At 40.1% G+C, this 24,350-nt stretch overlaps 1 protein-coding gene across 1 annotated transcript in view; it reads right to left on the bottom strand.

Moving 5' to 3' along the window:
- SYNPR (synaptoporin) overlaps positions 1-23,488 on the bottom strand; it is a 166,038-nt gene extending 142,550 nt beyond the window's left edge. The window contains exons 1-2 of the mRNA XM_014056640.2: positions 23,089-23,488; positions 22,852-22,917 (exon numbers count right to left, since the gene is read on the bottom strand). Coding sequence (XP_013912115.1) covers positions 22,852-22,917; positions 23,089-23,106 — 84 coding nt within the window. The 5' untranslated portion in view covers positions 23,107-23,488. The remainder of the gene's footprint in view (positions 1-22,851; positions 22,918-23,088) is intronic.
- Positions 23,489-24,350: the final 862 nt, after the last annotated feature.

Raw genomic sequence — 24,350 nt, 5'->3', positions numbered from 1 at the left:
AGAGAAGTGCAAAATGGCCACCTTTCTTATATTTATAGCAATTATAGCAATTAGACTTATATACCGCTTCATAGGGCTTTCAGCCCTCTCTAAGCGGTTTACAAAGTCAGCATATTGCCCCCAACAACAATCCGGGTCCTCATTTTACCCACCTCGGAAGGATGGAAGGCTGAGTCAACCCTGAGCCGGTGAGATTTGAACAGCCGAACTGCAGAACTGCAGTCAGCTGAAGTAGCCTGCAGTGCTACATTTAACCACTGCGCCACCCCGGCTCTTATATTTGACTAAGAGATGCAAGTCTTAGAAAGATACTCTGCCATTTCTTCATTGCACATCCTCTTCCTCAAGTAGCCCTAGAGTGCTTCAGCACTACCATGTTTCCCCGAAAATAAGAGTCTTATTTTCTTTTGACTCCCCCCCCCGAAATAAGCACTTGGCCTTATTTTCAGGGAGGTCTTATTATTTTTGTGGTGCAGGATGCAGTGAGCATGGTCACCTCATGGCTGCTGCTGTGTTGCAATATTTTTGTGGATGGCTTATTTTCCTGGGAGGGCTTATTTTAGCGCATGCACTTAAAAGCCCCATTGGGCTTATTATCTGGGGAGGTTTTATTTTCAGGGAAACAGAGTATTGCCTCCATCATGAGATGAAGTTTGTTGGCCTTGTTTCCTTGCATGTTTAGCTCGTTGAGGTTTTTCAGCAGCCTCCATTAGTACAAGTCCTGAGTCGCCCACTAAATTATATTTAAAAAAACACATAAGGGAAATACCAGATGTCTGTGGAGATTCTCAGTCATCCCGGTCATGGTTGTCCCAAATGTGCTTTTTCAAAAGACAACTTTTGAAAAAGTTTTTGCTTGAAGACATTTTGTCAGGCCTGCAGCTATGTCCCTTTTGGATCTTTGGCCTGCCACATTTCTATTCTACTATGTTGTTTCTATAGAAGGGGGGATAGTACAGAGTAGAATGTTACGTAGACAAAATAAAATTGCTTTGTAGGTTGCCAAGATCATCCTTTGTCTTGGCACCTCTGCACCTGACTGGAACTGTATGGGTGGAACTGACAGCATGGCAGTGGAAGATTGGACCATGTGATGGCCTTGTGGGTGTGGGGGCAAGATCATGAACTTTAACTTGGGTGGGGTAAACTGAGAAACTGCAGATTCAGGTTTTCCCAGATGTGCCAGCATGGCTCTCTTAATAAATTGGAACTTTGTGCAGTACTTTGCCTTGGACTCTGATTTAATTTTGGATGCTATCTGGAATGCTGACACATTTCACTTCTCATCCAAGAAGCTTCTTCAGTTCTGACTGAATGGATTCAGTCAGAACTGAAGAAACGTCTTGCGTAAAAAGCAAAATGTCTTCAAGCTAAAATAAAGAGAGTCCAGTTGCCTTTTGAAAAAGCACCTTTGGGACCAAGGAAATACTAGAGTTTCCTCTTCATTATATGGTGCAACTGTGATACAAAATATTATCTATGGAAAACATTAGTAATTTAATTTAAAAAGAAATTTAAAGTAGTTTAAAGGGAAAACTTAGTAATACTTCTTCACATTTAAGACCTGAGCTATCTTGACTATTTTTATCTATTGTTTCTAGTTGGAAAAAAAAAGTTTCAATGATTAAAGTAGAATTGTCTATTTTTGTTCCACTGAAAAGACCAGTTAAATTAGAATGAATCTTGTTGCTGCCTGAAAGTCTAAATGTGTGCCAGAACTATGTGATTAAGGTCCATATGTTTCCTAGGTGATAAGCTTTTTCATGTTTTTCTCCAGAAGGTATTTAAAAGAGAGGAAAATAAGATTAATCTTCGTCCTGAGAAAAGTTAAATGTACATTGCCTTTTTTTCTCCAGTAATTTTGTGTAATAATTCAGCATGTGGATTCATCCACTGTGTGTCTTCCCAATGTAATGAAAGAATTTTTAGAAAAAGTTTTGAAAATTGCTTTTTTATGATTCTATCAAAGGTATTCTAGTATATATCTATAATAGATCTATTTATCAGATTTTTTTAAAAAATTATATCCTGTTATTTGTCCAGAAAAAGAGTAGTGTTCTCATTCTTCACACCTACACATCAATAACTCTGGAAGAGTATTTGGCTAAGATAGAATTGAACCTGGATTTGTTCAGTCAGTGACAAGGACCTTAATCGGTATACCACACTGATTCTCCCATGTACAGGAAGTCTTCGATTTATGACTGTAGTTGGGACAAGAACTCCCATTGCTAAGCAATTGGTCATACCCAGCTTTATAACCATTCTTGCTGCACTCATTAAGCAAATCACTGCAGTCACTAAGAGAATCACATGATTATTAAACGAATCCAACTTCTCCCATTGATTTTGCTTGTTGGAAGTCCCCTGGGAAAGTTGCAAATGATGATCAGAGGACTCCAGGGTGGTGCAACTGTCTTAAACGCATCTGGGTTGCCAAGCAGCTAAACTTTGATTATGTAACTGTGGGGACATTGTGATGGTCGTAAGCATGAGGACTGGTCATAAGTCACTTTTTTCAATGCCGTGATAACTTTGAACAGTCATTCAACAAATGATTGTGAGTCAATTACTGCCCTATGTTGTATTTTTTTATAATCTGTGCAGCTAGATTATAATTTTGCTCCATTTTCTCCTGTTCATAGGATCGTTTTAATATAAAAGTGTGCTGGGATTGTACGTTTGATGGGCTGGTGGGGGAGTTATTTCAAAATTGTACAGACAAAGTTAATTAAAAAAAACACTACTGCAAAGGGGTAAATATGCGCCGATTTGCAAAAATCTACTTTTTTAATGTTTAGATATGGCCATTCCATTAAGCAGATGCTACCACCTGTTCTTGAATGGAGATGGCCTCCATTCTCACTTTTAAATAAATATTTTTTTAAAAAAATGTAAATAAAAGGCTGCAGTCTTCCCCTTTCAAACCAAAGCCCTAGAGAGTTTTGAAGTGTCATGCTGGTCTTAGAAATGTGACATGGAGTAATGAAGAGAAGACGACTTTAATATAAATTTTTGGATGACTTAGGACAGTGATGGTGAACCTTTTTCTTACGGCATGCCAAAGTTCATTCCCGAACTTCCCGTTGGGTGATTGGGGCTGTTTTTCGCCCTCCCCAGTCTCCGGAGGCTTTCCTGAAGCCCGGGGAGGGCAAAAATAGCCTCCTATGGCCCTCCGAAAGGGTGAAAAATCAGCGGGCCGATGCGCGCATGCGTGCCTGACCTGCCGGCTGGTGTGCCACCAAATATGGCTCCGTGTGCCACCTGTGCCAGGTGTGCCATAGGTTCGCCATCACGGGCTTAGGAGACCAAAGGCCAGGACTTGTACAAATGGAAGCTGCTGAAAGAACTCAATGATCTAAATGTGTCTTTAAAGGAAACAAAGGCCAACTAGCCTCATTTCATGATTGAGGCAATATGTACCAATAGTGCCAATAGTGTTGGAGAAGGGGAAGTCTTAGAAAGATATTATGCCATTTCTTCATTGCACATCCCCTTCCCCAAGACTTGCATTTCTTACTCAAATATAAGAAAAGTGGTCCTTTTTTTAGTTCTCCTAGAGCGCTAAGAGACTTTGCAAAATAGGTAATAACATAAAGGATTTTTTTGGGGGGGAAGACCAACTGAATGTTCTATTGCCATGATGGCAAATCTATGGCACACATACCAGAGGTGGCACTCTCTGTGGGCACACGCACCATCGGCAGCTCTTCTTATGGTTTCCGGCGTGTGCATGTATGTTGGCCAGCTGTTCTTTGCGCACGCTAGAGCGCTGGAAATCCAATGTTCAGTCTTCTGGCGCTCCACCTCGCACGAAGACCAGCACATGCGCAACGGCTAGCTGGTCTTTGGGTTTCCAGCACTCCGGCACTTGTGCACCTGCAGGCATGCACACACATTCGGTTTGGGCACTCAGTGCCGAAAAGGTTCGCCACCCCTGTTCTATTGAACTCTACCAAATTGTGAGAACTTTATTTAGAAATTACAGTTTATTCTATATGCTTTAAAACTGGTACAGATGTATGTGCCTAAATATATCGAAGTAGCAAATTGAAAGAGAGATGTAATGACCACAAGTTCCTCAGCTGGAAATAAACACAGCCACCTCCTTAATTTAAACACACAGCTTTGTTCAGTTTCCTTGAAAGTCAAGGAAAGATTCATGGCTTCTTTAAAAGAGCTGAAAACAGATACAGCAAATGGCCAGATCCAATGCATTTTTTCCTCCTCCTGATTCAAGGACTGCACAAGTTTACTGAATAGAAGTATTAAAATATGAAAAGTTTACAGATTTCTTACCAATTGTATCTTAATGGCTTTTATGCTGTTTAGGAAAAAAAATTAATTACCGGAGCTACCATGATGATTTTTTTTAACCTTCTGAATTCCTGCATGTCAAGAAGTTAATGTATAATAAAAGTTTATCATATAAAAGATTCCCAATAACTAGAAATGCTAGTTGCCTCTGATCCTATTGATGGAGTCTATAATAATTAGTAGCAAATTAATAGTCCAGTCCATTGTGAAAAAAACCATTTCATTTGGTAGCTGTCTCATGTCATTGTATCTAATTCCATGATATATTTCCTTAAATCTATCAATTAACAGGATTACCTTATGTCCAAGTCTCATGTTTGCTAGTGTAAGTGATAGAGTTTCTCTATACCTTCATAATTATATCAGCTTCTATCAATTCCCCCTTTATTCATTTTTGAAAAATAAGTCAAAACCTTGCTTTAACTGTTCCTCATCTGGTTATCCTTCCCCAACCCATCTCCAGATCTAAAATAACCTTTCTTTAGAATGAAGCAATCTAAACATTACACAATATTAAAAACGTTTCCCCTCAGCCCAATGCTTCTTAAACTTTTTGATCAAATTACTCATTTTTCCAGTCCTGAGTAACGTTATTATCCCTCACAAAAAAGTACACTATTTTGTTTTATCCAGGAATCTTGATAATTTGTATCAAATTGGTAGTCCCAAATTGGATCCTTGACTCACAAGCAAGCACTTTATTTAGTTATATTATTATAAAATTATACTTTAATAATATATTATTTATTTATCAATATTTTATTACACTGTATTATTTATTTATTTATTTATTACATTTATTTATTTATTACATTTATATGCCTCCCATCTTGCTCTTCAGTATGACTCTGGACAGCTATAAATAAATAAATATGGATATCAATTGGAGTTGCACATTCTACAAGCATATATTAGTTTTCACAACCAGACTTGTGTAATTGGGCACTGAAGAAATACAATTTTATGTAGAATGCAATCAATAGATGTACATGAAGTTTCAATAAGGATAATAGTTCCTTCTGTCAGACATGTACACTGTAAAATAAAATTGTTAGAAAAATTGTAACAGTAGATATTAATATGCTTATCCTTTTTCATAGATCTCTGGGTCTGTAACTATGCTGATCTCTCACTATAGATATGTGCTAGAATTCTTCCAAAACATAAACTAGAAATATTCTATCACTTCTACATTCCTAAGATAATATAGCAAGAATTCCTGGAAAATTTTTGATTGATTGATTGATTGATCACATTTATATAGCTTCCCATCTCACAAAAATCAACTCTGGCCAGAGTATTATTGCAACTAATTTTGTGAGTTTTAAATTGATTGGCAAAAGAAGATGATCTGATCGGGGAGGGATGTTACTAGCTGGGTTAAAAAAATATACAATTAGACAAAATGTAACACTTATTGGAAAGTGTCTTTTGTAGGATTCCCTAAATTCTTGAGCTAACCAGATATGTCCAGAGCAAGATCATGTCTCAGACTCAGTCATTTTGATTGGACCTTCCCAATCAGAACCTAATTCCAAGACAATCCACCCCATCTCCATGAGATGCCTAGAATATTTCACATAGTAGCCCTAAAGATATTCTTGTGCCCTTTTCTCCTATTTAATATAATTATTTAAGAGTTTTTAAAAGGAAGAGTAAAAACTAATACCAATAAATATAAAGTAAGAAAAAGAAATAAATAAAAGAAAAAGCTATAAGTGTAAGGAAGGAGAAAAAAGTAAAAGAAAAAAAGAATAGAAAAAAAGATACAAACTAGATTTCAATATTCTTTACAAGTTACAAGTACAATGATAAATTTACCTTTTACTCTCTTTTTTCTATCTATTCTGTCTAATCATCAAAATCATAAATTGTAAGTTCATTTTTTTCTGCTTTAGGCAAAAAACATCCATGAAAGGTTTCCAGACCTTTGTATTGTTATGTTCGTCTTTTTTATCCCCTGTCTGTACCCCCTTCCCTGACTTGAATTGTGAGCCGCCCTGAGTCCCCTTCGGGGAAAAGGGCGGCATATAAATATAATAAATCCAATCCAATCCAATCCAGACAGCAATAAATGTAGTTACTGTCTTTTCTCTGATCAACTAAGTCAATTTAGTCATTTTGAGAATGGTTTACTTATAACCTGAGTCATTGTGGAAGCCACAAACCAGGCTACTCCCAGGTGAGAGTTGTTATTGTAATGTAAAATTGATATTGAAATCATTGTATTAGTTATCAGAAGGTTTCAATATTTTGTAGCAATAGTAATCCCTTTTGTTGAAAGGAAACTGTCAAATTTCAGACAAATAGTGTATATTTTTGTGAAGAGAAGAACTATTGATATATATTCCTAAATAAAACTGATTTTCATAGATTGTGGGACATGAATATGTCATTCTTCATAAAATAAATCAGAAGCTATACTAGGTAAGGTATCTATCTCGGCTGAGAGCCGAGGTGGCGCAATGGTTAAATGCAGCACTGCAGGCTACTTCAGCTGATTGCAGTTCTGCAGTTTGGCTGTTCAAATCTCACCGGCTCAGGGTTGACTCAGCCTTCCATCCTTCCGAGGTGGGTAAAATGAGGACCCGGATTGTTGTTGGGGGCAATATGCTGACTCTGTAAACCGCTTAGAGAGGGCTGAAAGCCCTATGAAGCGGTATATAAGTCTAACTGCTATTGCTATTGCTATCTAACACAGCTCAGAAAAGAGGATTACACAATTTCTCACGCTGCAAGTGAAGCAACCAGTAAAAAGTTATTTTTCTATTTCCCAAGATACTATGTCTTAGAAACACTCCAGATCACAGATATATCTGGTCAACATCCAGTTTCTACTGTGTTAGTCAGCTTCACAATTTTCACGGGAGATATAAAAGCAATACTCCTGTTTCACTGCTGAGTAACTGGCACTCAGGGACTCCAGCATTAGATCTTTGGAACTAAATCAAAATCTAGGATTCACTGACAGCATCACATCTCTTTCAGGGGGGGGGGGAGAGCAAAAACTTGTTTAATTACTTTACAAATATTCTACGTGGGATTATAAGAGATAGAAAACATTGGTTTGAAGAGTATCAATCCCTAATTAAAAATATAGATCAAATGACAGTCGCTAGTTCTTTATGGAATTAAGAGTCAGTAAAAATATCTGTAATACACCAAAAGCCATATTATAGGTCAGGCTCCCTCCAGGTTTATTTGCTTACATGCAATCTTGGGTTTCATTCACATACATATGTTCAGTGAAGGTCAAATTCACTTAGGATTCTTGGTAGCACAGATTTCTTCCTCCTAGGAATATTATGTAGGTCACAATTATTTCTCCTCTGTTTCTTTCTCTGCTCTCTCACTTCAGGAATTTTGCCAAGCTTACAACATTTTGACATTGCCTACTGTGAACCATGTTGATTTTATGAATATAGGTAATGGTTTTAGTTCTTTTCAGGAGTTGTTGCTTTAATCTCTACTTTAACCTTTTCTCCAAATTTTCCACTAATCTGTCCTTGATAACTCTACCTTTATTTTTCTTCTTCAAATCAAATGATTGACAGTACAATATTGAGACACGGCTGTTTAAATGTCACTTATTTTAATAATTTCATTAATCTTTAAACTCACTAAATATCAAATACATAATATCTGTGCACTGGCTGAACATGATAAATGTTTAAATAATAGAGATTTTATGTATAAAAGGTTCAAAATCCTTCTAATACCACTAACACAATTTGCCTGGAGAACAATTCTGTTGAGTGGTATTTAGTGGCTAGCTGAATCTGTCTTATTTTCACAGGAAGGAACAAAAAGATTCTTAAAACATTAGCTTGATAAAAAATAGATGAAACAGAACATCACCACAAAAGCCAGTTAAGTTACTTTCTGTCTGATTTAATAACTTGACTAAAATATGTATGAAGAATGCTGAGAAGAAACTTTCTTCTTAGACCCCATAACATTTTTGGAAATGATTATAGCAATAGCAATAGCAATAGCAGTAGACTTATATACCGCTTCATAGGCCTTTCAGGCCTCTCTAAGCGGTTTACAGAGAGTCAGCATATTGCCCCCAACAATCTGGGTCCTCATTTTACCCACCTCGGAAGGATGGAAGGCTGAGTCAACCCTGAGCCGGTGAGATTTGAACCGCTGACCTGCTGATCTAGCAGTAGCCTGCAGTGCTGCATTTAACCACTGCGCCACCTTGGCTCTTAATGAGGGAAATCAAGGACAAAATATCCATTATAGTTCATAATAAAAGCACTAAAAGATTCATTTTGTCATGCCGTATTATTTATTTATTTATTTATTTATTTATTTATTTATTTATTTATTTATTTATTAGACTTATATACCGCTTCATAGGGATTTCAGCCCTCTCTAAGTGGTTTACAGATTTTTAGCAAATTGAGTTAGCAAATTGCCCCCACAGTCTGGGTCCTCATTTCACCCACCTCGGAAGGATGGAAGGCTGAGTCAACCTTGAGCCGGTGAGATTTGAATCACTGAACTGCAGATAACAGTCAGCTGAAGTGGCCTGCAGTACTGCACCCTAACCACTGCACCACCTTGGTTATGTAACAAGGCAACTGGGAAAAAAGTTGTTTATATACAATTCTCAACAAAAATCCAGCAATATCTTCAATAAATATTAAATTCAAAAATTTAATGGAGAGAAAATGATGAGACTGTCCTTTTCACCAAATGCCAGAAAATTTCACTTATTTACTTGAGTAATTCTACCTATTCAAGTACAATTCAGTTTTGACCATTTATATACCATGCTTAGCCAACAGTGTCTTAAAAATAAGGGTTTTTTCATTTTATTATTATTAGACTTTTGTCACACCTTTTTCATATAGAACTCAAAGCAATGAATATACCTAATAGTCTCCAATTTCTAGGCCAGAGCCTTAGTTGCTACCACAAAGGAATTCTCAACTAATACAGTCGAGCTTTCCAAGTTACGGAATATCCTCCTGAGAGGAAATTATCGGGAACCATCTCTCCTACCCCCTTTACTTCCACACCAGGAGTGCCATCGCCATGACAGCATCATGTGATATACCATGACTTTTTCTCCCTTCGTTAAACCGGGCATGGGAGTGACGCATCCAGCCCTTGGGCCGGGAGTTTGACAGCCCTGTTCTACACTCAGACTTTACTATTTCAATTTCTATTACATCTTTAATTCCTTATTTATTTCTTGGCAATACTGAACCTTGAACCTTGGATTTTTCTCCATAAAATATCAGTTTGTGAAATAAGCTTGTGAGGGTTTTTTCCCTTGAAAATACCAGTTCACAATGTGCACAGTCACTGCTAATTCAGATGTACGTAGAACTAGAGCTGAATGCAATTAGCATATTGATCCCATCTAGCCTAGAAATATCAGACTATTTCCTATACCTTCATTCAAATGCTAAGTAGTGCTGTATTGGGAACAAAACAGTGCCTCGCAGTATTCTGTGAGACAGCTGGTAGTATTCTGAGACTGGATCCAGAAGAGGAATAAAAGGATTGCACAATGTAATTCCTTCAGCTTCTCATTTGCAGAAATGTCCCAGGATGATATTTCTCTACAGAATTGAACAGTGGAGAAGCACTGAGGTTTTTTTTCCCTTCCAAAATGGAGTCAGTAATGAATTTATGATCAGAGTCAGTTTGGTTTAATAGTTCAGGCACCAGGCTAGAAACCAGGAGACCTTACGTTTTAGTCCAGCCTTAGGAAAGCTGGCTGGGATACTTTGGGACAGTCATTCTCCCTCAGCCCAATTCAGCTCACAGGTTTGTTGTTGTGGGAAAAATAGATGGAGGAAGACGTATTAGGCATGTTTGTCACCTTGAGTTATTTATAGAAATAATAATGGGGAAAATTAAATAAATAAATGAGTAAATAAGAGCCAAGGTGGCGCAGTGGTTAAATGCAGCACTGCAGGCTACTGCTAGATCAGCAGGTCAGCGGTTCAAATCTCACCGGCTCAGGGTTGACTCAGCCCTCCATCCTTCCGAGGTGGGTAAAATGAGGACCCAGATTGTTGGGGGCAATATGCTGACTCTCTGTAAACCGCTTAGAGAGGCCTGAAAGGCCTATGAAGCGGTATATAAGTCTACTGCTATTGCTATAATATTGCTAAATACGTAAATCAGTGAATGAATAAATTCTCTCTTCTGTTCGGTCAAAACCAAGATGTCCTTTCCTAAACTTGCATTTTAGTTTTCTCCTGACTTGTTTCATTGCCCTCAGCTGAGATGTATACCAAGGATGGGAATGGTTGTATTTTCCCACTTTCATTAATATCTCATTGGAAGAATTTTTTTTTCTTTTTACGACCCTGTAATCCCTTTCTACGGATGGAGTCAGGGCAACTGAATGGAGCTGAGCATTTACTGGCTGGATGCCCTTCCTGACGCCTATGTGGAGTTTGCAGCAGATATTTTCTCTCTGTGCCTCGGGGAGGAAAAGCCTCTGTCACTGCCTAGAATTGAATTCTTAACCTCGCAATTATGAGGTAGGCGACTTCGCTCTAGGCTACCATGCCACTCATACAATTGGAAGAATAAAATTAAATAATATGATTGAGGGATGGTGATAATAGTGTTATTGATTTTATCATTTTCACCATGGATTATATAAGCCATCTGTCTAAACTGGTGCTTTCTGGATGTAATGGAGTGCATTCCCCAAAATTCAGAGCTAGTATGACTCAGTCTAATAGACAAAGTCTATTAAGAATTGTAGGAGTTTGATCTAACTGATTCAGAATGGGATGGAAAACTTGAGATATATCTGTCTGACCCTTATAATAGATCAAGTGTGGATATTGTTAAGTATAAAAAGGTAAAGCTTCCCCTCGCACATATGTGCTAGTCATTCCCGACTCTAGGGGGTGATGCTCATCTCCATTTCAAAGCCGAAGAGCCAGCGCTGTCCAATGAGGGCTCCCTGGTCATGTGGCTGGCATGACTAACTACCAAAGGCGCACAGAATGCTGTTACCTTCCCACCAAAGGTGGCTCCTATTTTTCTACTTGCATTTTTACATACTTTCGAACTGCTAGGTTAGCAGAAGCTGGGACAAGTAACAGGAGCTCACTCCGTTACACAGTGCTAGGGATTTGAACTGCCAAACTGCCAACCTTCTGATCGACAAGCTCAGCGTCTTAGCCATCAAGCCACCGCACCCCTTAGATTGTTAAGTATACAAAGTTGTAAATTTGTCAACTTTAAATATATATGCATATAATATTTATTTAGAAAATTTATATTGCTACCAAGTATTTAATTCAGTAAGGACAAAGGAACACCAGTAATGAGAAAATTTAAACTTTGATCCCATTTGTTAAACGTTATTTTTAAATTATATATTTATTTTCTTCTTTACAAGTCAATTCAGCTAATGGTGATGAATTAAAATCTATATAAAATAACAAAAAACACACAAAAAATTATAGCAATATTGGGGCAGTGCATCCCCTTTCAATTTACAGAAGAGATTGTCACCAAACATTTCCTAACTGGTTGAAAAATCATATTTCTACTATGTGGAAAAAGAAAAGTATTTATAATACATTTTCTTTGAAGGACATTTCCAAATAAACATTTACCACTAAGGAAGGTTTGTCACTAGTTTCTACCATGGGACTTCAATTAGTGAAAACATGCATAGTAATATCTCTGATTTCAACCAGAGTAATATTTATAGGCAGACAAGTTACCTTGTTTTTTAAACTTAAGACTATTTTAAAGTACTATAGTGAATTTACTGTGAGTGCAATTAATAGAGTAGAATAGAATAGAATAGAATAGAATAAACAGAGTTGGAAGGGACCTTGGAGGTTGTCTAGTCCAACCCACTGCTTGGGCAGGAAACCCTATACCATTTCAAACAAATGATTGTCCAATCTCTTCTTAAAAGCTTCCAGTGTTGGAGCATTAACAATTTCTGGGGGCAAATAATTCCAGTAATTAATTGTTCTGTCAGGAAATTTCTTCTTAGATCTAGGTTGCTTCTCTCCTTGATTAGTTTCCACCCATTGTTTCTTGCCCTGCTCTCTGGTGCTTTGGAGAGTAGGTTGGCTCCCTTTTCTTTGTGGCAACCCCTGAGATATTGGAACACTGCTATCATGTCACCCCTAGTCCTTCTTTTCATTAAACTAGACATACCCAATTCCAGCAACTATTCTTTATACTGTATGTTTTAGCCTTTAGTCAACTAATCATCATCATTGCTCTCTCTGCACTCTTTCAAGAGTCTCAACATCTTTTTTACATTGTGGCAACCAAAATTGGATGCAGTATTCCAAGTGTGGCCTTACCGAGGCATTATAAGGTGGTATTAACACTTCAAGTGATCTTGATTCTATCCCTCTGCTTATGCAGCCTAGAACTGTGTTGCCTTTTTTGGCAGCTGCAACACACTGCTGGCTCATATTTAAATGATTGTCCAGTAGGACTCCAAGATCCCTCTCACAGTTACTATTATTGAGCAAGGTACCACCTATACTGTACCTGTGCATTTTGTTTGTTTTGTCTAAAGGTAGAACATTACTTTTTCACCATTGAATTTCCTTTTGTTAGATAGCACCCAAAGTTCAACTCTGTCAAGATCTTTCTCTATCTTAAGCCTATCTTCTGGAATGTTGGCTATTCCTACCAGCTTGGTGTCATCTGCAAATTTGATGAGTTCCCCATCTATCCCCTCGTCCAAATCATTGATAAAGATGTTGGAGAGTACTGGGCCTAATCATCCAATGGAAATGAAATAGGATTAAATGGAATGCTATGTTTTATCTGCTTGGGTTAAAAATCTAGCAGACATCTTTTGAACCAACTGTAGCCTCTGAATGCCTTTTCATTTTGATTAGTGTCTGATCATTTCTGGATATAGAAAAGGTCTTTGTAGAACTATGCAAAATGATGTTTTTTCTTCCTAGTATTTTCCTGCAAGTACAGGATCTGCTTTTTTTCAACTCAACTGAGTATTGATCCAGGCCCATGATGGGGAACCCATGGCATGTGTGCCACAGATGGCATGTGGAGGCAATTCTTAGGGCACACAAGGCATTGCCCTGTCAGCTCCGGTGCACATGCGTATACTGGCCAGCTGATTTTGGCCATCATTTTCAGTTGTTTTTCGCCCTCCGGAGAAGAAAAGCGGTCCAATGTGCAAACCGAAAGTTCAGGAACAAACTTCCCTGAAGCCTTCAGAGGGCGAAAAATGCGTCCACCATGCCATCGCGTGCCAAAAGCAGGAAGGAGGGCAGGATGGTCACGTGCAAATGCGCAGGGGGGATGCAAGACCCCCTGAGCTCCCCCTGCTGTTGACAAAAAGGTTAGCCATCACTGTCATAGGCTGTGAGACAGATTGAATGGCCCAAAGTCAAGCAGTCAGTTGTCATGCCTTAGGTGGAACTAGAACTCACATTCTCCTGATTTTTAGACTGGTGCCTTAACTACTAGACCAAGCTGGCTCTCATAACTGAACTAAATGATTGCCTTGCAGTAACATTTTTTTTAATCTAGAGTGTCTACTCTCAACAAGGTTCATTGAACTGAGATATTTGGGTTTCTTCAATACAATTTTGATCAAATACTCCCATCATTTTCTCTGAAGTATGCTGACAGTTGTTGCCTGTTGGGTTTGATTATCTGATGATTGCCATAATGTGATTCAAAATTTCAGCTATACAGGTGAAACTCGAAAAATTAGAATATCGTGCAAAAGTTCATTTATTTCAGTAATGCAATTTAAAAGGTGAAACTAATATATGAGATAGACTCATTACATGCAAAGCAAGATAGTTCAAGCCTTGATTTGTCACAATTGTGATGATTGTGGCTTACAGCTCATGAAAATCCCAAATCCACAATCTCAGAAAATTAGAATATTGTGAAAAGGTGCAATATTCTAGGCTCAAAGTGTCTCACTCTAACCAGCTAATTAAGCCATAACACCTGCAAAGGGTTCCTGAGCCTTTAAATGGTCTCTCAGTCTGGTTCAGTAGGAATCACAATCATGGGAAAGACTGCTGACCTGACAGTTGTGCAGAAAACCATCATTGACACCCTCCATAAGGAGGGAAAGCCTCAAAAGGTCATTCAAAAGAAGTTGGATGTTCCCAAAGTGCTGTATCAAAGCACATTAATAGAAAGTTATGTGGAAGGGAAAAGTGTGGAAGAAAAAGGTGCACAATCAGCAGGGATGACCGCAGTCTGGAGAGGATTGTCAGGAAAAGGCCATTCAAAAGTGTTGGGGACTTTCACAAGGAGTGGACTGAGGCTGGAGTCAGTGCATCAAGAGCCACCACACAAAGATGGATCCTGAACATGGGCTTCAAATGTCGCATTCCTCTTGTCAAGCTGCTCCTGAACAACAAACAATGTCAGAAACGTCTTACCTGGGCTAAAGAAAAACAGACCTGGCCTGTTGCTCACTGGTCCAAAGTCCTCTTTTCTGATGAGAGGAACTTTTGCATCTCACTTGGAAACCAAGGACCCAGAGTATGGAGGAAGAATGGAGAGGCACACACTGCAAGATGCTTGAAGTCCAGTGTGAAGTTTCCACAGTCTGTGTTGATTTGGGGAGCTGTGTCATCTGCTGGTGTTGGTCCACTATGCTTCATTAAGTCCAGGGTCAATGCAGCCATCTACCAGGAGATTTTGGAGCACTTCATGCTTCCTTCCGCAGACAAGCTTTATGGGGATGCTGACTTCATTTTCCAGCAGGACTTGGCACCTGCCCACACTGCCAAAAGCATCAAAACCTGGTTCAATGACTGTGGGATTACTGCGCTTGAATGGCCAGCTGACATGAACCCCATAGAGAATCTATGGGGCATTGCCAAGAGAAAGATGAGAGACATGAGACCGAACAGTGCAGAAGAGGTGAAGGCCACTATTGAAGCATCCTGGTCTTCCATAACACCTCAGCAGTGCCACAGGCTGATAGCTTCCATGCCACGCCGCATTGAGGCAGTAATTGCTGCAAAAGGGGCCCAAACCAAGTACAGAGTACATATGCATGCTTATACATTTCAGAGGTCTGATATTGTTCTATGTGCAAACCTTGTTTTATTGATCGCATGTAATATTCCAATTTTCTGAGATTGTGGATTTGGGGTTTTCGTGAGCTGTAAGCCATAATCATCACAATTATGACAAATCATGGCTTGAATTATCTTGCTTTGCATGTAATGAGTCTATCTCATATATTAGTTTCACCTTTTAAGTTGCATTACTGAAATAAATGAACTTTTGCACATATTCTAATTTTTCGAGTTTCACCTGTAGATGGAAAGAAATATAATATGATAACCTTATCTGTATATTAAAGAGTTTTTGGTTTTGCCTTGGGATAAATGGATATGCATATTAAACATGAATAAAGAAAAAAACAAAAAGAAAGAAAGAAGCAGATATTTTTAAAAAAAGAGCTTTCAGCTAGACTAAGAAAATCAAGGTACTATGTAACTTAGTGTCTTTTGTCATTTAATTTAATCTTTTCTTTCAAAGACAGATACTGAAATCTGAAGTTACATATCTGTCAGGCTTTGTTCAAATCATCAAAAACCATTCAAAAATTAGGAAAACTGGATTTTTAAGGGTCACTGTGAAACAATAATAAACGAATTCTACAGTTTGACACTTTTGAAGAATTAAATGTAATTGAATACAATGTGCCTTATTTTCTGGTAAACAAGTAGAGGAAGCCAGTTTTAATAGGCTGGAAGTCATGCCTATTACTTGGATACATTTCTGGCTTAATACTCATATTGTTTTGCTTTGTTCTGTCTTTGAACTTTGCTCTTCTGTTACACTGCATTTTCATTTAATAGGTTTTTTTTTTTAAAATTATAAGTTGCCCAGAGTTGTTTGGTACGCAGGCCTATAAATGAAATGAAATTTTAAAATATTTATTTGTTTATTTATATATTAATTTTTTATTCTGCCTTTACTAGTATTTACTAGTATTTAAAGGTGGCAAGCGTGCCTAATAAACCTTCCTCCTCTTATTTTCCCCATAACAATAACCCTGTAAAGTGGGATTGCATAAAGATAGAGTGACTGGCCCAACGAGTGACCCGACAATTGCGCGATAGACATATGCATGCCGACAAAATAGCGCCGATTAAAACGCGATGTCAAAATCGCGCCCACAAATTTGTGACATCAAAATTGCGCCCACAAAAGCACGATGACAAGCACAAGAAAATCGAAAAATTTTTAGGGTTAGGGTTAGGGTTATAACGTACGTATACGCGTCCCACTATGTTAAAGGCCCAGCACACTCACTGGGCTGTTGATGATGCCATTTTGTCAGCAAGCATTTGTCGGTGCGCTTTTGTCCAAAAAAATTTAGCGATTTTGATGGCGCGATTTTGACGTTGCGGTTTTGTCAGTGCGCATTTGTCTATCGCGCATTTGTCGGTGAACCAGCCCAACGTCCCGCAGCCAGCTTTCATGCCTAAAACAGGACTAGAACTCACTGTCTCCTGGTTTCTAGGCCAGGACCTTAACCACTACACCATTAATTGTCAATTGGAATAGTGAGGTAGAGGGACTATAACTAATCTGTAGTCAGCACAAAGCAGGATGGGATACATATATCAGTAAACAATTTATAAAAATGCAACCTTAATATGTGTGTATTTATAAACTGTATTCACTTACTTTATATAGTAATATATTATGTATATTATAAATAATTATTATTATGGTTGGTGGCAGAATCAGCCAGACGTTTAACCTGGGTTTGACATTTTATCTACCTATCAAGCCCTTCCAAGAACCTGGGAATAATAATAATAATACATTCCAAAGTATGTGATAAAGGAAATGGATTTAGGTAAGTTATAAGAAGGCAGATTTCTGTTGAGTGTTAAGAAAAACTTCATACATTAACAATAGCTAAACATAGAAACAAATACTGAAAAGAAGTGAATTTTCCTTTCCTGTAGATCAGGGGTTTCAAACTGGATTTCTTTGAGGGCCTGATCAGCATTGTAGTTCTCCTCCATGGGCCAGCAGGTGGGGAGAGATGGGATGGACACCTCCTGTAGCATTTTTCTGGCCAAAACCGGCGACAGGGAGTATGTGAGGGGCCCCTCCACACCTCATTTTGGCCGGTAGAGGCACCATGGGCTGGACCTTTGATATTTAAAAACCGGCCCTGAGGGCCAGATCTAAGCACCCTGTGGGCCAGATCTGGCCTGTGGGCCTTGAGTTTGACACCCCTGCTGTAGATGTTCAAGAAGAGGCTGGATAGCACCACCTCTCAAAGTATCTATTTGGATTCTGTTGCTAAGTAGAAATAGTTTGAAATCATCCTTTCCACTATTTGTGATCTTAATTTTCTATGGACAATTACAAGAGTAGTGCATTGGGGCAGCAGTAGAAGGGGCGTTAGTGAATTGCAGTTCCAGCACATCCCCAAAAACACCAGGTTGGGGAAAATGGGGGAAAAACATAAAGTTACAGATGAGCCCCAAGGTAATCAGTACAGAGTTGACTATCATTGTTATTCCAAATGTTTCTCCTATGATTAAAGCCCTTTGCCTAATTGGCACCTTTAATAGTCGCTTTTTCTATTTTTAGGTTGCTTGTTCAGTTGCTTTTCAGAGATTTGTGTGATTTATTTATTTATTTTTAGCTCATGCTATACATAGCTAGGGAAGTCTACAATACGCTTTTACCAAAAAGTAGTTCTGGCAGCCTAAAATTGCTAGCTCATTTTGTTCACACATATATGCTATTCACGATGCCCCACAGGGGGTGAACTAGATTTGCACCAGCCGGCTAGCAGGTAGATCTGGTGCCTGCTCCCGCTTCTGCTCGTAACTCAACTAGCTGTCCCACTGGAGCGATATCTATTTATTGTATTCATTCATATCTTATTCATGTGATGGGAGACCACTGGCACACCATGACATTCCTGGTTGAATTATCATATGGGTGACTTTGATAAGCACTTGCATAAACATAACCAGGGGTTGGCTGCTATTGGTTCTCCCAGGTTCGGGAGAACCTGTAGCTAATGTTCTGGCCAGTTTGGAGAACCTCCAAATCTCACCCATGGCTGGCCCCCTCCCACCACACCCTGCCCTTCCCAGGAGTCTCCACATGGCCCATTTTGGATGCAGGGCCCACACAGAGGCTCAGGGAGGGGAGAAATGGGCCTCCTAGAAGTTCTGGGAGACCAGAAACTCCAGAGGACCTCCAGAGCCTGGGGGAGGAGGTTTTCGCCCTCCCAGAGGCTTCAGGAAAGCCTCCGGAGCCTGGGGAAGGCAAACACACACACACACACACACACACACACACACACACACACACGCCATGGTGTAGGAGGCTGACTAGGCCACGCCCACCATGGCCATGCCCACCCAGCAACCAGGCAGAGAACATGTGGCTGAAATTTTTGAAGCCTATCCCTGAACATAACTATGGGAAAAATCTTGTCCCAAATTATCTACATATTTATTTGTCAAATTTAGAAACCACCCACCTCCCTCACAGAGGGACTCTGTGTGCTGTGTACAAATAAAATGTTAAAAACATAAAAAACTGAATATAAAATATTAAAATGGAGGCAATGATAATTAAAATGCAATGTTAAAAATTAATTAAAGAGCAGGGGAAGGGCCTTGAGGGCACTATCCAGCCTCATGGCTGCATGCTCCTCTGTGAACTGAAAGCTAGATAGTAGGCCAGGTCTGTAAACACCTCTGAAAGGCCAGAGAGTGGGGATCTGCCTCACATCTCAGGGGACAATCTCCAAAGGATGAGGACAATGGTAGAAAAGGCTCCCTTCCTGGACCCGATAAGACAGGATTCTTTTCCTGAGGGGGCCTGCAGCATATCCTCTCTGCCAGACAAGGTGGGATGGCTTGATGGGATGGGATGAAGACAGTTCTGTAGGTAATCTGGCTCCATGCCATAATGTGCCACTCACTACTCAACTCAGAATGTTTAGCCTTGGTTAAGGCCAAGAATAAATCCATATCAAAATTTCTTAAAGTTAAACATAATTAATTTTAATCATTTTAGCAAGAATGTTCATGAAAAACCCAATAGTTTTGGTGGTTTATACATGGCTATAATAATTTCATAAGTTCCCCAAATTCTAACCCATTTTGCTTTATGTCTCTCCCTAAAATATTTTTAAACTATTCACCATTAAAATAGTAGCCAAGCAGTAACTTGTAATAGTCAGATGTTGACCATTTGACTCAAGAATTAAATATTTGTTCTATCTGGACTATAAACAGAAGGAACACTGAATAAGCATGTTGACATTGCACTTAGTACATTAGTAAATGCATATGGAATAGTAGGCTTTTAGGCAGAAACAAGTAGAAACAAATAACTGTATTAGTGTAAATAGCTGTTGGATGTATTTTCAGGCAGCATGGCCATTGCGGGGATAGGGACTCTAATCTTCAAACACACACACACACACAATCCAATAGGCATTACATTTAAACGTCAGCCTAAATGTGCTGCAAAATCTAGGAAAAGTTCTACCATAATTTATATTGAAATACTGTTTAGAACCATTCTATGCAAACCTTTATTTGATATATATATTGCTGCCCATCGCAAATACAAGGAATAATAACAAGATAAAACATCATATAAAGCAACTATAATTTTTTAAAAAACAACCAGGGAACAATAAGCACAATCATGATGATGTAGGAGATGCCAAGGCTAAGCCCATGGGAGGGGGTCCAATGCATCAGCAGTATCGAGTCCCTTCCCACCCACAAGAGATTTAAGTCCAGCCCACCTTGAATTCTGTTGACTTTTATCTACCACCAATTTGCTTTGACCATTAGTTCAGATTCTTATAGAGTGTTATCATGCAATAGACCTACCTTTACTTGAACCTGTGCTTGATTTCCTGTGCTTGACAGATACTGTACATGTTCAACCACGCGATAAGGCCCCAGACTTGGTATAAACAAAACCAGGTCTTCAAGCCCTCATAAAAAAAAAGCCAGCAGAGTCAGGGCAAGTCTAATCTCTGAGAGAAATGATGCTTTAGAGCAGGGGTCTCCAACCTTGGCAACTTTAAGACTTGTAGACTTCAACTCCCAGAATTCTTCAGCAGCTGAAGTCTTAGTTGCCAAGGTTGGAGAGCCCTGCTTTAAGAGGATGGGTGCCATGACAGAAAACACTTCCTTCCTGGATCCTGCCAGATGAGAACCTGTAATACAGCAGCCCCCAACCTTTTGGGCATCAGTGACCAGTTCTGTGGAAGGCAGTTGTTTTGAAAATTGGGAGACATAGTTTCACATGCTGTCTGGATCCTGCATGTACATGGATGATGCTTCGTTTGCTTGCATAGCCTAATTTCTTGTGCCCATTGGGGGTGCCTGCTGTAATAGATGGGATCCAGTGCATATGTATCAGGTCTAACACAATAGATAGATAAAACTTGGTTTTCTGGATTGAAGCCTGCAAAAACAATTGCACAATTATTTGTGAAAGATCTTTTGGCCCACTTTTCTACTTATTTTTCTTATTCTTCCAGCTGAACCTTCTGAAATCTTTTTAAAAAAAGATTTTGAGTAGAAACAAGTCAACAACCTCTCAGACTTTGTAGTATCCTTGAAACAGAGGTAATTACTACTATGTGGGATGCCAGTGTTTAGATTAATTCATCTTGAAGCAGCAATGTATATATCCTTCAAAGGGTATTTCAGTTCAATTCATCCCTCAAGAGGTTCCCAGCAAGTGGCAAATTGCTATCATGGAGCCTTTCATTCGAAGACACAACTTACTCAAATACCTTTTTAATGAAATCCACCACCACCATAAATATTGAAGCAAGAAGTACAATTCTTTTGGAGGGGATCAAAGGAATAGAAAAAGTCAAGTCAAAACAGTTGCTAATACATTTTCGTTGATTTTAGAAATCTTGGGAAAATTGGTCCAAATATACATTTTTTCCCCAATGTGTTAGGAGTAAAAGGTAGGAGTAAAAAAAAGTTGTCTCTTTAAAGATAGCTAGCCTCATAAGTTTCTAGTGAACCAGTCAACACACAAACTGTGTATATTATATAATTTCCTAGCTCAATGTGAAAAGGAATGTGATTAATCCTTTCTGACATGCTCTGAACTTTCCGTGCAGATAGGTTCTTCCTCCTCCTTCAGACATGCTGCAACTGATGTCATTTGACCTGCAGATACCTTCCTGAAAGCACTGACATTATTGTACTAATTATCCACCTTAATTTACAGCTGAAGCCCAGAGACTACTTTGCTAAATAAAAGAGGATAGTGAAGAGGAACATCGCAGGGAAATATTTCCGTTTGCATTTAAATTGCTGCATTCTCTGATAAAGTGAGAAAATATATCAAATCAACACAGAGAAGCGAGGATATAAAATGCTATTCAGCTAGTTGAGGCAAATGAGGAATTCACAGTAGACAGTCTCTTCCCCATTTGTTTTATAGGCTGCCAGGGGAAGACATTAAACCAATTCAGAGTGGTAAATAGGTCTCTAGGAAGGGATAATTGTGGTAAATTATAGGGACATAGCAGGATGCCTGAACCTGTTTTGCTCGGTTATTGTTTTGCCCTGTTCCTCCTCCTTTTGAAAGCCAGTTGCTAAGAAGAGCATGTGCCCTATCAGGTGTTTAGAAAAGTCACACACACACACACACACACACACACACACACACACACACACACTCTCCAAATTCTTATCTGGGGAAAAAAAACCATTGCCATTTTGCTTCTCTCCACTTTCTGTCTCTCTGCAAATGCTACCCACAGAAACCAACCTCACTCCTACACAGGTAGTCCTCGACTTATAACAGTTTATTTAGCGACCATTCGAAGTTACAGTGACTCATTACCATTTCTCGCACTTACGACCATTTTTCACACTTAATGATCACTGCTGCATCTCCGTAGTCCCCCAATCCAAATTCAGACAGCAACAGACTCATGTAGATGATTGGTCACAGTGTCCCGGGGTTACGGGATTACCTTTTGCGACCTTTCAACAAGGAAAGTCAATGGGGAAGCCCAATTCACTTAACAACGGTGCTATTAACTTACAACCGCAACTATTCACTCCACGCGCTATGGCAAGAAAGGTGGGTAAAATGGGACAAGATTCACTTCACAAGTGTCTCACTTAGCAACAGAAATGTGGGACTCAAATTGCGGTCGTAAACCAAGGACTCCCTGTAACTCCTTTAAGAGAGGCTCGAAGCAACACCCCCACAATCGCCCAAAGGGCCACTGCCCACTATGAGCACCTCACATAGCGCCATCACAGCCGATGGTCCCGGCTTCACCAGGGACCCTTTCTCCATAACTGGGAATAAAAAGGCAAAGGCAAAAAAACCACTGAACGGCGACCAGCTTTACTCTGCTCAGTTACTCTGGGATGCCCAGGAAAGACGGATCCACGTCGCGCCATCTCTCCAAACGCCCCCTCCCTCCCTCCCCCTCCTCTCTCTCTCACACACACCTCGCCTCTCTTGAGGCTCCCCCTATGACCAAGCTGTCCGACTTACCCACTCCAGCACCCTCAGGAAAGCCAGGGGCTCCTTCACCGCCCGAAAACTGCCCTTGGAGGCCAGCTGTGAGGAAAGGAAGGGGAAAAAATAACCAGGGCAAAGTCAGAGGATGCCCAGAGCCCGGGGGGTGGGGGGGGAGAGGGAGGGGGAACCCAACCTTCGCGCGCCTGTGGCTAAGCCTTCCCGCGCGCGCGCCTCCTCCTCCTCCTCTTCCTCCTCCTCGGGCTCCTTTACCTGGTCGACGGTTTCCATGCCTGCTCGGCTCTCGGCGCGCAAACTTCAGCTCCCTCCGCTCCAAGGCACAGGTGACTGTGGCTGCGGCGCCCGGCTGCGAAAAGCGTCCGGAAAGAAGGCGATAAAGCGCGTCGCCTGAGGCGAAAAGCCTCGGCTGGTTGGCGAGGCTGAGTTGCCGGAGAATTATCCACCGCTCGAGCCGAGCCGAGCGCGCTGGGCGGAGGGAAAGAGAGGAGGGGGCGGGCTGCCCGCCTTTCGCGCCTTCGCCTTTGCTGCCTTCGTGTCAGCAGTGTGAGGGAGTCGGTCGAGCTGAGGGGCAGGCGCGGGTAACGTCGGGGCCTTAAGACGGCTTCTGCCCGGGCAACTCCAGCGCGTTCCCTCCGCTTTCCCCCCCGAATGGAGCCGACTACCTTGGGAAGTCCGAGGTTTTGAATAGGCAGAAAGGGAGAAAGAAGCAGGCGGTCCTGGACACGACCACGCCGTAACAATCTCCGCGCAACGCCCCTGCCTGTGGCTATCACCAGTGGGTGGCGGGCCTGGCGCTGCCCCTGTTTAATGCATCCCCCAAATTTACCCCCACTTTCCTCGTGAACTTTGAGAAGCCTAGAGATTATTCACTTTTATATGGTTACTTAGAAATCAGCCCTAGTTTGCTTTTGGGGACCGATGTGGATGCTTTCTTCCAACTGAACATCTGTGGAGATTCTCAGTCATCCAGGTCATGGGCTGTCCCAAAGGTGAAAAAAGGTATTTTTTTTTCAAGAGGCAACTGGACTTTCTGGGTTTTCTTTGAAGATGTTTTGCTTCTTATCTCTTCAGAGCTGAAGCAGCTTCTTGAATGAGAAGCAAAATGTCTTCAAAGAAAACCAGAAAGTCCAGTTGCCTCTTGAAAAAAATACCTTTGGGAAAAACCACTGAGTAGTTAGCCAAGTCTGCCTCAGGAAAGACTTGAATAGCCCTCCCATACAAGCATAGACAAAAACAACAAACACCACTTCTGCTCGGTAATACAGTGAGAATGCAATGATGGTGAAGAAATCAGTCTTTTTGCTGTCATTGGAACACAACCAGTCATTCAGATTTCTACTGGTTCAAATTCACATCAGATTTGTATCTTTACTGATTTGCTTGGTCATCTAGAATTGCTTAGTCAAGCAAGGAATGTTCAGGGCTCTTCGCAACTGGGAAGAATGTGCTAGATTGACAGTGTCAACAGCCCTTATTACTTTACAATTCTACAGCAACATTTTACTGTAGCTTAA

Source organism: Thamnophis sirtalis, unplaced genomic scaffold (assembly GCF_051295495.1).
Source record: "Thamnophis sirtalis isolate CommonGarterSnake01/CBP01778 unplaced genomic scaffold, rThaSir2_p1.2 scaffold_3, whole genome shotgun sequence".
Classification (NCBI taxonomy): Eukaryota; Metazoa; Chordata; class Lepidosauria; order Squamata; family Natricidae; genus Thamnophis; species Thamnophis sirtalis.
The sequence above is the reverse complement of the archived record's forward strand: the minus strand, read 5'-3'. Positions and strand labels throughout refer to the sequence as shown.